Here is a 16425-nt window from a genome sequence, read left to right as displayed (position 1 = left end):
CTTTCTCTATCTAATAAAGGCATTAAAAGGCCCAAAAATAAATCTTAAAAAAACTTAAAAAAAAAAACCCTGAATCAATCATTCTTTATTTGTACAGTGCCAATTCATAACCAAAGTTATCTTAAGACACTTTACAAAAAGGGGAGGTCTAAACCGTACTCTAAACCCCATCATAGTTAGCGCCTTGTTTTCCTCAATTGATGCTGGTTGGTCCAGTCTGTTCTCAGAAAAGGCACAACTGTTCCAGATTGGAGCTTTAAGATTAATTTGCATGATGACAGACATGGAGCCTGGCCAATCCATCTGCTTTGCACAGTTACATTTTTCTACTTCATTGATTTTGCATAAAGCTCTGTTGTTTTCCTGTAGGGTGTACTGTAAGGACTTAAAGCCACCAGACAAGAACACAAACAACACAGAGTTCCTCACGGAGTTCAACGATTACATCGACATAAGGACTCCAAACGATCCCAGTTGTGAGTATCACAACAAGAAGAAATGCCTCTCCTTATCTTGGTGCCATCAACTATTATGTTTCCTCCAAAATCAAAGCCTTTCTACTGGATCTACTTTACTGTCTGTAGCACACGTGGGCGTCATACTCCTTACAGACGCCCATTTACATGTCAAAGAGCTGCTAAGCTTCATGGTATTTGCCCTAGAATGCATAAGTGAGCGAATCTCAGCCCATCTGGCTTGGCATTAAGGTGTGCATTGAACATTTAATGGAAAAACGCCAATGGAAACCTATTCCCAGAGGTCTTTCCCTTCAGTGAAACACAGATCTGGTTGGATAGTTTTTTTGGGTGTGCATGACCAGGCAATGCTTTGTGATGTGGAACCCCCTCTGTTCACGTTACCCATTTGATGCTAACTCTAAAAGTCTGACCATCACACGCCTGAGTGCACATGTGTGAGGCACGGCGGCTTAGATGTGACACACCACCCCACCTATACCCACTCGGCCTCGTCCAATTACTGTGTGTGTGTGAGAAAGAGCAGGACACGTCAAGCCGGGAGCACGAGCCGAGCAATAAAACACAAATCAGGGGCTGGTGGACCTTCTCCCAACATCTGACCAATGCATTAACATCACTGCCATTGGTGCATATACTCATTGATATGCATTTATACCCAGTGAGTAACAGTAAAGGTTCCCAGGCGTCTATAAAAGAGCTCCAGTTTGGAACCTAGTTCAAACATCTCAACAAAATCAACCCAGTAAAACTTTTAACCCAATTGAATTATTACTTACTCCATTATTAGCTGCTACTTTAATGGAGTCCACAGGGAGGTTAGAAAGAGAATTAAAGTAAGGCCCATGTGGACTGTTGGCAGCTTGAGTATCGTTACACGCTTTCCTCGGTTAAGCCACTGCAGTGGTGCAGAAGTTGAAGTACATTAGGAATTCCTGGGCTGCCTTCAATAAAGTATCCCTAATGAAAACCATTGCCCAAAGAGGGAAGGTGGAGGTGGAGGTGGATGGGGGGGGATAAAGTGTTACACCAGCTGTTTTCTCTGATGTGTGTGGTGTGTCATAAAGGTGGAGGAGAGGTGGTGGGGGTGTATCGACGAGCCTCGTTGTTAATGGTGTGAAGCAGGTTGTTGGAGAGTTCAAAGTGGTGGGCACTGCCAATGAATCGGCGAGCAGCTTTTATTGTCAGTTATATCTGTCAGGTGGATTTTGGGGGAAAATCTGACACCTTTATCAACCAATTTGGCTGGTTAGTTTTAATATACCATGAAACCTTGTGTTAAAAAATCATCCATTTGTCTGTAAGATTGTTCTCTCAAAGATTCTCTCATATGGACTTTTGTGTAGAGTTTTCTAATACATCACATGTTGCAATCAATTTGCAATTCATTTTGGAAGCTTCCATGTGAAGAAAACTCTGCAGAACATGTGTTGTTATTCTGTTTGGTTACCTTTCATTTCATTTTTCTTTTCACTCATATTACTATGCATTCCCTTTTGGCTATTGATGCTCCTTTGGAATTAATCCCACATATTCCAGCTGATTCCTGTTACATGGGCTTCCCAAGCCAAGTCTGAAACAACAAATAGGGTATCCCTATTTTTTAAGATGTAAGACTTCAAAGCTGATCAAAGACTGAATAGTTAATTGCTGACTTTGGCAGTGTTTGATTAAGCAAATGGTTTTAATCGCTAACTTAAGGGGTCTCATGTGGTGTTTGTAGGTAATGTGGAGCTGGTGAACAGATTGCTCCTGGATGCTGGCATCACCTCAGAACTGGTGAAGACTTGGAAAGATAAGGAGTCACCGTGAGTCAGCCCTGAAACCTCTATTGTTTCTTTTCATTGGCTAATCCAATGCTTTGTATTCGGTATGAATGTCTATACAGAAAAATTCACCACAGATGGTTCAGGTATTCCAGCATCACCAATAAATGTCATGCAGACATGAAGCACATTCCAGATTTTTGTAACTGTATATTTTATAGCTCTATCTCCCCTGCTTGTCAGGCATGGTGTCTCGGCCAGATTTGTTGCCACCGATGGAGGGATCACGCGAGTCTACCCCAAGAGGTAATCATCAAGGAAGGAGAATTGATTTAGGAGCACTGAAATGAACAGACATGCTCAGGATCATCCGCTCTTTTAAAATGAAAAACATCCGCTGCCACTTGTCAGGGACTGAGTCAAAGTTCTAGCAGACCATGCAAAGCTTGGCATTTATCTCTTGGCATTTAGCCCTAGTCTGTTCCTTCAGTTTACCACACTTTGGTAACTATGGATGTAAAATTCTCTTTATCTGAGATTTAAACAACAGTAATGAGGCTCGTATAATATTAGGACATTGCAAATGTAAGGTGATGCCTGACCATAACAGGCTTTAAAAACAAGCATGAATGTTTTGCCCTTTTATTGATTTAAAAAATCCGTCATAGTCAAGATAATAGTGCATTTTTACCAAAAAAAAGTTAAACTCTTTAATGTCAAAGTGAAAATAGTTTTCTACAAATTAATGTAAATTTGATATATTTTTTAAGGAAGGATAAGGGACTGCATACAAATTCACCCCCTTTAAAATGACTGACCTAATTCAACAGAGGTTCAGCCAACTGATGCTAGTAGTCTCGCCATCAGTGAAATTGGGATCACCTGACTGCTTTGAATGTGTCTCAAGCAATTGAAGTATAAAGACACCTGTGTCTGGATGGTCCAGTCACTGGTTAATCAGTGTTCCTGGCTACCATTACACCATGAAGACAAAAGAACATGACAAGCAAAAGGTTATTAAAACATATTAATAAAGGGATGGATACAAAAACATTTACAAAGGACTGAACATCCCCGAGAGTTCAGTAAAACTCATCACCAAGAAGTAGAAGGAATTTGGCTCATGTGTAAATCTGCCTAGATTAGACTGTCCTCACAAACTGAGTGCCTGTACAAGAAGACGACTAGTGAGAGAGGCCACCAAGACACCTATGACTACTCTGAAGGAGTTACAAGCTTCAGCAGCTGAGATGGGAGACTCAGCATACAATATCTGTTGCCAGGTTCTTCACCAGTCAAAGCTTTATGGGAGAAAGCCACTGTTGAGGAAAACTCATTAAACAGCACCCAGAGTTCACCAAAAGGCAAGTGGGAGACTCCAATGTCAAGTGGGAGGAAGTTCTTTGGTCTGATGAGAGCAAAATTGTGCTTTTTGTCCATCAGACAAGACGATATGTTTGACGCACATCACCACAAACAGTCCACCCCCACTGTGACGCATGGTGGTGGCAGCATCATGCTGTGGGGATGCCTTGTAAATGCAGAGGGTAAAATGAAAGCAGCAAAACAAAAGAAAATCCTGGAAAATCTAATCCAGTCTGCAAGAGAACAACACCTTGGTGGAACGTTTATTTTCAAGTAGGACAGTGACCCAGCAAAAGCTACGCAGAAATGATTTACAGACAACAAGGTGAATGTTCTGGAGTGGGCCAGTCAAAGCCCAGACTTCAATCCAGTAGAGAGTTTGTGGTTGGACTTGAAAAGGGCTGTAAGATTGCAGTGTGCAAGCCTGATTGAGACCTATCCACACAGACTCAGTGCTGTGATTGTAGCCAAAGGTGCACCTGACTAAATACTGACTTGGAGGGGGTGAATATTTATGCAGTCACATTGTCAAAAAAGGCCAAATGTTATTGATGTTACAGGAACCATTGACTGTAGAGACTGAGGTTGTGGGGCTCATATAGGAAAGTTTACAATATTAGTAATGTTTGTGTTTTTTATGTGTTTTGCATTTTGTATTCACCAGCGCTGGGATGGACTGGACAGAAGAAGCAGAGACGTATGAGTCAAGTTTCTATAAGCGGAGCTTGGACAATGAACTTTATATCTTTACACCGTATGCTAAAAAAGAAAGCAGTGAGTAAATCAGACTTACAGTATGGATGTGTTTGGTGTCTATGTGTCTGCACATATAAACAGTATTCCATTACTCTTCTTCTTGCAGTAATGGAATCACTTCTGGTGAGCAGAGCAGTAAACCTCAAGATTGATGATATCATACTCAAACCTGCCGGTAAGGTCACACATACACAGGGTTTCTTTAACACCTTTATTCTTTCTATTTCTGAAGTGAGCTCCATATAAACAAACTCACACTTACTGTTAGATTTAAACACCCTCGTTTCAAAACTTTAAACCTCAACCTTCTTATTTCTGTATATCTTCAGACTCACACAGCTATTTTTTACAGGCTGCTACTCCTCATTCGTCTATTCTCCCTCTCCCTCTGACATAGACACACAAACACACGCACATACAAACCACACATCAAGTTGTCTGGTCTCCTGTGATCCTTGGCCAAGTTTGGATTTTCCAAAGTTCAGAGAGTAAAGTTGATGCAGAGGTCCACCGTGATGTAGGATGTCTGGCTTTTTTTGTGTTTGATCGTAGTGGTCGGTGCAAAGATGGACATCAGCGCCTGGATGGCGATCTTCATCAATATCACTCAGAAGATGAATGTGAGTGTCTGCTTGATGCCTACGTGCAGTGTCTTTATAATTAGACTGTCCGTCTCATTTATCCTTCTGTTTAATCTGTAGTGCAATGATGAGATCTGTGGCTGCCTTCGAAATGACAAGGTAAAAGGATGGATTGTATTTTTCTCCCATTCATAATGGATAAACGTCATAAATGTGCAGCATTGATTTTAATCTCTCTGTGAATACAGAATGTAGATTGTGTCATTCTGGATGATGGTGGCTTCCTCGTGATGACCAATCAGGAGGGTGATATTGAAAAGGTGGGTCTTTCATGTACACACACTTAAAAAGAAAAGGCCAAGTTGGCTTGAAAAGGCTGAACTGCTTTCATGTGTGAAACACTATAAGAGCTTTAAAGGTACAGCGCAGAATTTTAAAGTTAATGATGATTCCAAGAACAGATGACGAGTGGTCACTGTCAACAAACTTTTTCCTCTACATGCGGACGTAAGGCTCCTGGTGTAAGGGTTTAATTGGTGACTGTGCTAACTGTTGACTTTCAGCCAAACATGTTCATAGATGTCACTGTTACAGCAGCTGATGAACACAGAAAGAGTTCTTGTAAATGTTTCTTTGTTTAGTTTTTCATTAAAACGTCAAAATATACTCATCAGATATGTCTTTAACCTTCAGGGGAAGTTGTGCAAATCTTACACGCTTTTCATTCTTCATTTTTTGATAATTTTGGCTGTGTTCATGTAAAGGGCATGAATTTTGGCAAGATTGTTTATTTTTATTTGATCTTGTTATTTCCAGCTCAGCTCCTAAAGTAGATCTAAAATACACAGTTTACAGGCAAGAGTTACACTCAAGCTGTTATGCACGAAAAGTGGACCATTGAAACCGATTCAAACTGCAGTATTTGATCTTTTTGACCATTAAAGTATAATGCATGTATTTTATCATAACTGGGTGTCAATCTGGGCTTTTGCCTTGGAATTTATTGTTTTTACTACTCTCCACCAGATGGTGTAATTTTGGTCATATTTGACATTCGGAGAAAAACATGCTTAAAATGCAAAAAAAAAAAATAAAAAAAAAAAAATGCATACAAATCATTGTTGCTGTTAATCATTGGCATATCTATGGCTATAATCATTCAACACATAAAAATTTACTTTGTCGTATATTGAAAATAATCCATTGGAAACATGGTGGCATCATGACAAAAACTTGTATTTAAAGGTTTAAAATCTTTAAAAATTAATGGTTTTTATGTCAATAATTAGGTCAGTTGCAGGTAAAAATAGCTCTTTGAAAGTATAATGAAATATTGCTGTATAAAAATTTGATAGCTACTAGTATGAAAGCACATTTTATGCTCTTACTGTGGCAGCCAGACTTTTGTAATTTAACACAAAAAATTACTTTGCATATAGTATATTGAAAGTAATTCCTTTTCAGGTTTTTTTTTTTGTTTTTTTTGTTTTTTTGTTGGTTTTTGTTTTTTGTTTTTTTTTTTAAAATATGGTGGCATTATGCCAAAACTGGCATTCAAAGAATTCAAAAAATTTAATATTTGATATCAATAGTTAGGTCATTTTTAGGTGAAAAAAATGATCTCAATAAAAAAAGAAGAAGAAATAATAAAGTATGATTTTTTTTATAACTATGAAAAGTACATTTTTTGCTCTTAGCACCTTGAGAGGCAGATAGTGACTTTGCACAACAAATAACAATGCATACAAATTAATGTTGCTGCTAATCATTTGCATATCCCTGGCTAGAATCATTCTACACTGAAATTAATATGCATGTTGTATATTGAAAATAATTATTTTTTCTTTTTTTCAATTAAAAGATATGTTGCATTATGACAAAAGCAGACATTCAGAGGGTGAAAATCTTTACAAATGAATGAATATTTGATATCAGTAGTTAGGCCACTTGTTGTTGAAAAATATTAAATCAATGAAAGTAGAACAGAATATTAATGTATAATTTTTTTATAGCTACTGTATGAACATCAAATTGTTGCACTTAGCAGCTTGAGTGTGACTAATATTAAAACAATCTGTTTGAGTTCATGAAATCCTAAAGTAAAACAAATACAGCCATGGACGCACTCAAGTGATAGTCACAAGTTTACACGGTCAGATGTACACGGCAAAATCATCAGTGTTAATTTAACTCCCATAATGTTAAATATAACACTTTTTCTGAGTTTATACAGTATCTGTGGCTTTCAAGTTAAAATCACACTTGAAAGTGTTAATATCTTAACTCCCTTGTTGTGTTGATTTTTAACACTCATAGTGTTAAAGTGTTAGCACAGTATTCTGTTATTTCCTTTCACTTTGGGTGTAAATTTGAGGTATTTATAAATTTTCATACTTAAAAAATTGCCATCTTGCATTGAACATCCTTGGCAAAGTCCAGCTTCTTATGACAAGTATGGAGCAAATAGATAAGTTGCAGAGCTAGAAAGTCAGCCTTTGCTATAGACAATCCCCTGCCACATAGGCAGTAGGTGACCAATGTAGTGAATAACTTCACTCTGGTCCACCAGAAACAAGAGCAAAGGCACCTAACAGTGATCACTGGACAACACACCAGTTTCAGTTGAGAACTAGTAAACCCAAGAAGTGTTCAAAGAGGTATCAAGAACAATGAGAGCAACAGTGTGGCGTGCAAATCAAGACAGACGCACAGATACACAGGCAATTGTTTTAAATCAACAATTAAAAAATTATGTTTTTTAATCAATATTTCCCATCATTAGAAGGTAATTATAATATCTAGTATTACCTCAAGAAATATTTTTTTGCATCATCAGTAGCGATGTCTGTTCATGATTGGTTGCTAACCCTGCGTTTCCCCAGAAGTCCTCTCAGAAAATTTGCCGTAGCTTGCTAGCTGTACAGAATGGTGTATGTTGTCATTATAGAGCCTTGCAGGGAGTGATTGTTAAAGACGGCAGGATCAGATTATTTGGTTAAGGGAAAAAAGAACACATTTAATGTATGTAAAGGACAAAATCAGTTACAATAATGTGTACTTGCTTGGCCACAGGGGGCGCCAAAGTCACCAAAGTAGTTCATTTTTATGCCTTCCTGCCTGCCCTACCACAGGGTAGGGGCCACATAGAAGGAATGATAGTTGGTTTTTAAATTTTCCATTTAAAAGAGCCACAGTGAGTGACATTTAAGACATTTGGAATTTAAAAAAGGAAGAGATTTTCTGTCAAATGTCACCGCTAAGACAAAGAGGGTGCCTCCAACTGTCCAAGCAATTCTTAACCTGTAAAAACTCACCTTTTCTTTAACACGCAAGCACATTTAGAGGAGGCCTTAGGAGGCCTGTTGCTTTATGCTAAACGCTAAGTGCAGTCACCCGCTGCCGCCTGAGTAAACGTTTTTTCATGCTGCCTCGGCTCCTTGCTAATCAGCGCTGGGTGTGCGCCGGATAAATCAGTCGCCCTCTGAAGTTTGGCAGCAGCACTAAAACCCGGGGGCCCAAGGCTTTGTTTAGAAAAGGCTGTGTGCCCTCAATCATATTTCCTACAGGAGCAAAGTCTCTCCCTCTCTCTCCCTGTGAGCTTCTCGCTTTCTCCCCCGCTCACTTTATGTCTTCCTCGCTTTAGTACGTTCCTTTTTTGCCAAAACCCTCGGGGAGTCTGCAGCCAGCAGGGCTGCGACTGTTAATTCATTATTTGTGTTATTGCACAGGGGAAGGAGAGAAGGCTCGTTTTACATTATAGATTGGAAGATTTATATATCCTCTGGCTGTTACACTAAAGAGAAATGGATGTGTGGAGGACGGCTTGTTAACGGTGACCTCACAAGGTGGAAGGAAAGGGATAGTTCGCTTTTCCTCACGCCCATGCACACCTCACATGTCCGTCTTTTAGCACACGTAGATGAATACAGTACAAACCCCTTCTGAATACACAGGCACTTAAACACTCCCATACACATGGTCGTGTCACACCTCTGAAATGCGGAGACAAACTGCTTCCTCTTAGGGGAAATTTATGGCCGCCTGGTGGACTGTGTTAATCAGATTATACTGAGGTCCATCATCCTGGTTTGAATGTGATTTACTGAGTGTGTTAGAGTGCGTGCGTGTTTTCTGCACTTTCAGGAAAACACTGGTGTATTAACAGGCAATAGTTAGAGCACTGTGATGTGTGTGACTTTCATGGCCTTGTGGGTGCTCTTATCTGCTGGAATCTACAAATAGCAGAGCTTTTGACATTTTGGACATAAAAATCAACATAAAGAAATAGTTTGATTTTCTAAACTGGAACAAAATGTTTCTAATGATCTGAGCCAGGAGGCTAAGAGATCCTCTTTAGCAGCTTTTCTCCCTCATTTTATCATAAACAGGCTATGGACAAAAACATTGATATACTGTTTAGCAAATAAAATTTGTGTTGATTGTGAAGGAAGTTCAAAAAGTTTTTCCTCCTGTTTGAAAGGTTGTTTTCTTTTCCATATTATTTCTTATGTTTATGTATGCTGATATGGATCTATATATAAAGATCAACTATTTCTTATATCCATTACAGAGATATATTCCGCATTAATCTTGGAAAGCTCCCATAGAAAGTGTTTGGGAAGGGCAGGACTTATCAAAAAATTCTCTGAAGGCGATTGGAGGAACGTTCTGCCTGTCACCTTCATGTCAGACCAATCAGAGCAAACAAAATGACCCTGTATGCATGCACTACTCTTGAGCTGACAGGCTACCCTGTTGTAGATTGTTAATGGCGGAGATTCTAGGTGAATAAAACTGATGCCAAGGCGTGTCAGAAGACATGCAAAAACATCTCTGCCAAGACAAGGTTTTGGTGTGACTCTATGTTCTTAAAAAGACGTGTGGCACAGTTCCAATTAAACTGCCGCTATTCTACAGCTACATCTGAGCTAATAGCTACTGTGGCAGCAGCCATTGGTTACACTACCTGTAGCGATCACAAACCCATGCCGAAACAGACCTGAAGAAGAGTGAAAACATCTTTTCTGTCATGAGAAGCTTTCAGTGTTGCTCTCTGCCATTGCTTTAATAAAGTCACATTGTTCAGTTCTGACAAAACTGCCACTGTGGCTACGTCCGAGCTAATCCCTCCTCTAGCATCCGTGGTATACAACCACTCGTACCACAACTATCACCATCCCATATCTCTCACAAACTCATGCTGAAGCAGATCGCAGAAACGAAAACTGTTGTTTTAATTCTTTTTTCATACAGAAACCATGTCCAGTTGTAGTAAAAGTGACGCTATGCGAAAGCAACATCCGAGGTAATCTCTGTACTGAAGGCAGCCTTTACAAACGGCTTCAAGTCGATTGGTGTTCGGTTTGGCACAAATGTTGTGGATTGGAGCTTTTCAAGATGGATTTTGTCTGATGATGGAGATGGAGTCCGGCAAACCTATCTGCTTTGCAAGGTTTTCTGCCTCTTGGGTTAATTTACCACATATCTTACCACCTCTATGCAGACAACACTCAAATTTACCTGCCTATTAAAAGAAATGATGGCAGCTCTGCTAAACATCTGCTTGACTGTCTAAAAGACCTTGAGGACTGGATGGCTCTTAGCTTTTCACATTTTTTTAGATACATTTTTGGGACCTACCTACATGGGGCACATCTTAAACCACAAGGCCATCTGTGCCCTGGCTTTTTAAACTTTAACAAAACCAGAACTGAACTCATGGCTTTTGGCCCCAGTGGAGGCTGGGAAGCACCTTTCAGGGACCTGGACCCCCTGCTACCTTATGGTAAACCCACAGTGTTAACTCTTGGTATAAAGGTCGACAGTGATTCTAAATTGTATCAATAAATAAACTCCAGTTTTTACTGTTCTAGACTTTTGTCCAAGATTAAACAGGTACTATCTTTGAATGACTTTGAGAGAGTGATTCATGCTTTATTTCTACACATTTAGACTACTTTAATGCCCTTTATGTTGAAGTTAACAGGGTTCTATGTGGTGTTTACAGTAAGTATAAAATGCCACTGCTTGACTTTTAACTGGTACTTGTAAACATGGACATAAATCACTCTAATCCTGGCCTCTCTCTGCTGGCTCCCTGTTCATTTTGGAATTCATTCTAAAATTTTATCCTCTGTTTTTAGTTCTTTAAACAGATAAGCTCCTATGTACATTTCTGACATCAGCTTCACCTCATCAAGACAGAATGGCTTTCTGTCTAAAGACAGATTGGAACCCAAGATGATTGAGCCTCTTCTGTGGTGACTCCTACAGTGCCTATAAAAAAGAACAGCCGCCTTAGATGTTTTACCCTTTCATTGATTTGTATATATATATATATTTGCTTTTTTACAACAAAAAAATGGCTAAAAGCACAATTTTGGTGTCATCAGACAAAAGAACTTTCTCCCACTTGACCATGGAGTCTCCCACGTGCGTTTTAGTGAACTCTAGTTGAGATTCAATGAGTTTCTTCAACAGTGGCTTTCTATTTGCCGCTCTCCCATAAAATTTTGACTGGTGAACAGTTGTTGTATGCAGAGTCTTTCTCATCTCAGCAGCTGAAGCTTGTAACTCCTTCAAAGTAGTCATATGTGTCTTCGTGGCCTCTCTCACTAGTCTTCTTCTTGTACGTTCACTCTGTTCGTGAGGACGGCCTGATTTAGGGAGATTTACACATGTGGCATATTCCTTCTAATTCTTGGTGATGAATTTAACTGAACTCTGGGGGCTTTGGGTGTTCTTTTGTCTTCATGGTGTAATGTAGCCAGGAATACTGATAAACCAGTGACTGGACCTTCCAGACAAAGGTGTCTATATACTACAGTCACATGAGATACATTCTCATGATCACTCAGGTGATTTAATTGACATTTCTTCAAAGAAATCTGTTTTGTTTTGTTTTTTTTCAAAAAACAAAAATACATAGATTTTTATTTTTTGTTTTGAAGTGAGCATGACAGTTGTGAGATCATTGCCCTCTTTTATATTTCATGTTCTTAATCCTTGAGTTTTTATGACTGTTATTTGTTTTTACACTTTTATAATCTGTTTTTTATTCCTTTCATTGATTCAATGATGTTCTTATTTGCTTTTACATCCTTTTCCTAATGTTTTTTAGATGTATTTCTGCTGTTGTAGTGTATTATTTATGTGTTTAAGTCACTTTGGAAAACATTAATGTTTTTTAAATGTGCTATATAAATGAAGTGATTTAGATTGGATTGGCATTGACTGCTGAAAAGTGTGTAAGATCAGGGTTTACAGCACCAAACTGTGCCAAATTGTACTGATCCTAACCAGACCACTTAGTGGAAACACACCAGTTGAAATAAGAAAGGAGGACAAATGTTGCTAAAAAAAATGTATGGTTTTCTAAAAATGTTGGAATTTCTTTCATCCCCTTGCTCTTAGATTGGCCAGTTCTTTGGTGTCATCGACCCGATCCTCATGAGAAACCTTGTCAACTCGTCCCTGTTCACCTTTAAAAAGACCTTCGACTACCAGTCGCTCTGTGACCCCAAGAGAGAGAGCAAGGCGGCTGCAGGCCTGCGATCTGTCTATGTGGTGAGTTACATAAGCCAGAGACCGTCTACACACAACTTAGCATGCTTAAGCGCACACACTACACCACCCACATACGCACACCCACATATACATGTTAACACATTTTGATATCCATTTGAATATATATATACATTACTCTGCATTAGCTCACAGGCGGATGCAAGGACACATGCATGCATTTGTAGCCAAACCAGCTTGCTTGCACACTTCCAAATGGTCAGATACAGAAAAACCTTCACACTCCAGGGAGCCATAAATCTGGATGGAGCAGATGAGAGGGGAAGCAGAGGGTATGGTGAAAGCGTTAAGAGTGGGAGTAGGAGTAACAGTAACAGGATTAGGTGGTCTAGCGTGCTTGGCTAACACGGCGAGTGATGTAGAAAGAGGTGCTGTTTTTCATCACCTACAACTTTGAGTGATATGATGCAAACAAGGCTGCAGACAGTCTACTAATTCTAATTAATCTCATGTAGTAGTCAGCAGAAGTAAGACAAGAAAAGAAGATATTTACAGATGTGTAAATTCCCTTCAAAGGTAGAAAATTGGAGCCATATAATTCCCCGACTCAGACTTCAAATGTTTACAACTTCCCAGTGTTAGCAAGGTGAGATGAAAGGTGCAGATATGGTCTGATCAAAGAAGCCATGTACAGCCAGCGATGCCTCTAACACGGTTAGTTAAGACTCCTTGATGACTCAACACACCGGTGACTGAAGAGAAAGGATACAGCAGTGATTCACCAAAACAAGGCCCTCGCATGCTAGCCCTAATCAGAGCAGCATGTTGGGCTTTTGATTCAAACCGTGTGCTGCTTTGTTTTCTCACTGGCTCCTTGTTTACATATTTATGCTCCCATCTGTTAAGATGGATTGTGCTCTAATTTCCTCTGAAAACGTGGAAAAAAAAATCAAGTCTACTCTTTGGACCTTTTGCCTGCCTGGCTGGACTGGGCAGTCTGCAGCCTCTGTAAACACAAGCAGGATGCTTAGATTTGTCTCTTTTTTTTGCACTAATTCCCACTTTGTTTGTCTCTTTCTCAGCCCACAATTGCAGATATTTTGAATCTTGGATGGTGGGCAACGGCTGCAGCATGGTGAGCCTTTTTTTCCCAGAACTTTTTACAGACTTTGTCTTCAAATGATTAATACCTAAAATATATACTATAAAAATCCAGCAATATAAGTCCTTAAACCAGGAATGTAATAGAAAGCAGGCCAGGATTTGTTCCTACAAAATGGACACATAGCATCTGTTTAACAGCTGAATTGTTCCCAGGACAGTACGCATTCCAAAAAATCCACAGTTGATTTATCGTTGCATTAGCATTTACACAGAATATTTATTGTACATTATGTTCCAATGAATCCAGAGATATATTTTTTAATCCTCCTTTGGGGGGTTTGTTTTTGCTCTTAGGTCACTGCTGCAACAGTTACTGGTCAGCATCACATTCCCCAATTTCCTGGATGCAGGTGAGTTCCTGTCAGTTTTATACAAAAAGCAGAAAAGAGCTTTAAGGTTTTAATACGGCATTTTATAATGTTACACTCTGGAGAGCTCAAATTGCCTCATTATGGAAATAAAATGATAAGTTTTAACTACTTTGACAAGGTCTTAAAAGATAGCAAACACACTATTTTCAAACTGTTTCTTTATCTCTAAATTTGAGCACATTGGCCAAGAATATGTTGCTAGAAATAAAACAGGTTATTACAGCCAAACTTCTCTCACTGAGAGCTACATTCAGAAAATATAAAGATAACTACACTGCTCTGACATACCTCACCTTTAGTGAATTAAAATACGATCCAGTGTGGGCTCAGATATGCTGACAAACTGAATATGCTTGAGGAAAAAACGGCTTTCCACGAATGGCTGACAAGACAAATAGCCAGTCATTGTGGCCAATCAGATTTCAGGGGGCCTTTGTTGGCCCTAACTTGGCTAATGCATGTAACTTTAATATAGAGTTGCCCCACTTTTGCACCTACAACAGCGTCCACTCTTCTTGGAATGCTTTCCACAACGTTTTGGAGTGTTTCTGTGGGAATTTGCACCCATTCATTCTGTAGAGCATTTATGAGGTCAGGCACTGATGTTGGACGAGAAGGCCTGGGTCACAATCTCTGTTCCAGTTCCACCCAAAGGTGCTCGATGGGGTTGAGGTCAGGGCTCTGTGCAGGCCAGTCAACTTCTTCCACACCAAACTCATCAAACCCTGTCTAAACATCTTTGCTTTGTGCACTCAGTGTAAAAAGCAATATTAGGGCTCAATGTAAAACAGCTTTTTGAACTGAGGGGCCCAACTTAATACTTCAAGGTCACATATTATATAAAATACACTTTTTTTTTTTTCTAACTATGTTTCCCCCAAGAATCAGAACCCCCCACACACACCTTTTAGAAAATGTGTGCTGAAACAAGCTGTTCTCAAATTCTCCCCTCATGATGTTGTGTAAGGGAGTTAGCACCACCCTCAGGTTTGGTTGGCCCTACCTGCTTGGAAGACAGTTCCACCTTGGCCTCACTATCCTCCTCTCAGCTGGCAGCTGAGATGAAGATGAGGACAGCCACATCCATTAAACCATATCCATTTCCTGGGAAGGGCGGAGTCAGACAGCTCATAAACATTTAAGGCCACAGACACAGAAACCGCTTGTTCTGAGCAGGGCTAAAACGGAGGGGTTTTAAGACATACAAAAAAACCTATAATGGAGTGTTTTTTCAGCAACAAACTTCACAGGCATGTTTTGGGGACCTCTGAGACCAATATCAACTTGTCTTAAAGGAGTAAAATATGTGACCTTTAATGTTGCCATAAAGTGCTCATGTCTGAAAATGTTGAGGTGGCAAAAAAAATTCCAATAGAAATTTATATTTCAGTAGGCTCAACAAAAGTAGCCAGCTATTTAAGCAGAGCACCCGGAACATGTTGGCTCAACTTAAATCTTTATGTTGTGTAGGGGCACAGTCATGTTGGAATAGTAAAGGGCCTTCCTAAAACTGCTGCCACTAAGTTGGAAGAATAGCATTGTCCAAATGTTCAAATGCATTGTAATTGTTCAGTATCAGCGAGACTGGATGATGGTTATGTGCATGAAAATCAGTACACATATGTATTGTATACAAATTTTGGTGTTTCTGGGCAGCTCACAAGTTTCATATTTTAACAAACTAGCCTGAGGGTTTTCATCAAATTGACTCCAGATTTTTTTTAGCTCATTCTACACAACCTGGAGATCTAAAGTTGTGCAAACTGTGAATTTTCACCACAGGGCGGTGCCATGACAGAAGCCCAAACTTGAACTACTTTTTTGTACATTTTTTGCAGTGAAGAAACCAATAATGCTTTATGACTTTTCAACGCTTTTGACTGTCATCACCAAACCTCTCAGGGATGATCACTCATTGATCCTGAATACATTCATACAGCAATATCATTACTTTGTCACCATTCAACCTAGGCTGATGATTTTTGTTCTGCATATGGGTCATCATATGACGTACAAAAAAGCCTCCTAGACCCACACCCAAATGCCAACAGGAAGTCCTCCAGCTTCATCTCAATTTCAAAATAAGCCATCTTTGATGGTGCCAAATGACTTGAACCTATTTTAACTTTATTAATCAATATTCTGTGATCTTCTGCTCTTCCTTGCAAGACAACAGTTTCACACTGAACCTGCTCACATGCAAACATCTTATCATAGCGCCCCCTTCTGGCCACAGGAAGTGACGCAATATGTCTTCATTCCTTCTATTGTGTTTAACCTATTGAGCTCTGATTTTGAAATAAAGGAGTCAATAATTGGCCACAACACAGATATGTTTTACTGGCAGTGGCAATTGTTTCAACATCTCGCCAGTTTGACAGGAAGTAGATGCAACTCTCATACCAAACATCTGATTGCCTTC

The 16425-nt window shown here is 39.4% G+C and overlaps 1 protein-coding gene across 2 annotated transcripts in view; it reads left to right on the top strand.

Annotated features, from left to right (window-relative positions):
* LOC121505378 (voltage-dependent calcium channel subunit alpha-2/delta-1-like) overlaps window positions 1–16425 on the top strand; it is a 167712-nt gene that overhangs the window by 132520 nt on the left and 18767 nt on the right. For both annotated transcript variants that reach the window (XM_041780651.1, XM_041780650.1), the window contains 11 exons: window positions 370–476; window positions 2200–2284; window positions 2486–2548; window positions 4272–4381; window positions 4470–4538; window positions 4916–4983; window positions 5065–5103; window positions 5193–5264; window positions 12358–12510; window positions 13551–13603; window positions 13927–13982. In XM_041780651.1, the coding sequence (XP_041636585.1) occupies window positions 370–476; window positions 2200–2284; window positions 2486–2548; window positions 4272–4381; window positions 4470–4538; window positions 4916–4983; window positions 5065–5103; window positions 5193–5264; window positions 12358–12510; window positions 13551–13603; window positions 13927–13982 (875 nt within the window). The remainder of the gene's footprint in view (window positions 1–369; window positions 477–2199; window positions 2285–2485; window positions 2549–4271; window positions 4382–4469; window positions 4539–4915; window positions 4984–5064; window positions 5104–5192; window positions 5265–12357; window positions 12511–13550; window positions 13604–13926; window positions 13983–16425) is intronic.

This window comes from Cheilinus undulatus, linkage group 23 (genome assembly GCF_018320785.1).
Source record: "Cheilinus undulatus linkage group 23, ASM1832078v1, whole genome shotgun sequence".
Lineage (NCBI taxonomy): Eukaryota > Metazoa > Chordata > Actinopteri > Labriformes > Labridae > Cheilinus > Cheilinus undulatus.
This window is presented reverse-complemented; position numbering and strand designations above follow the sequence as displayed.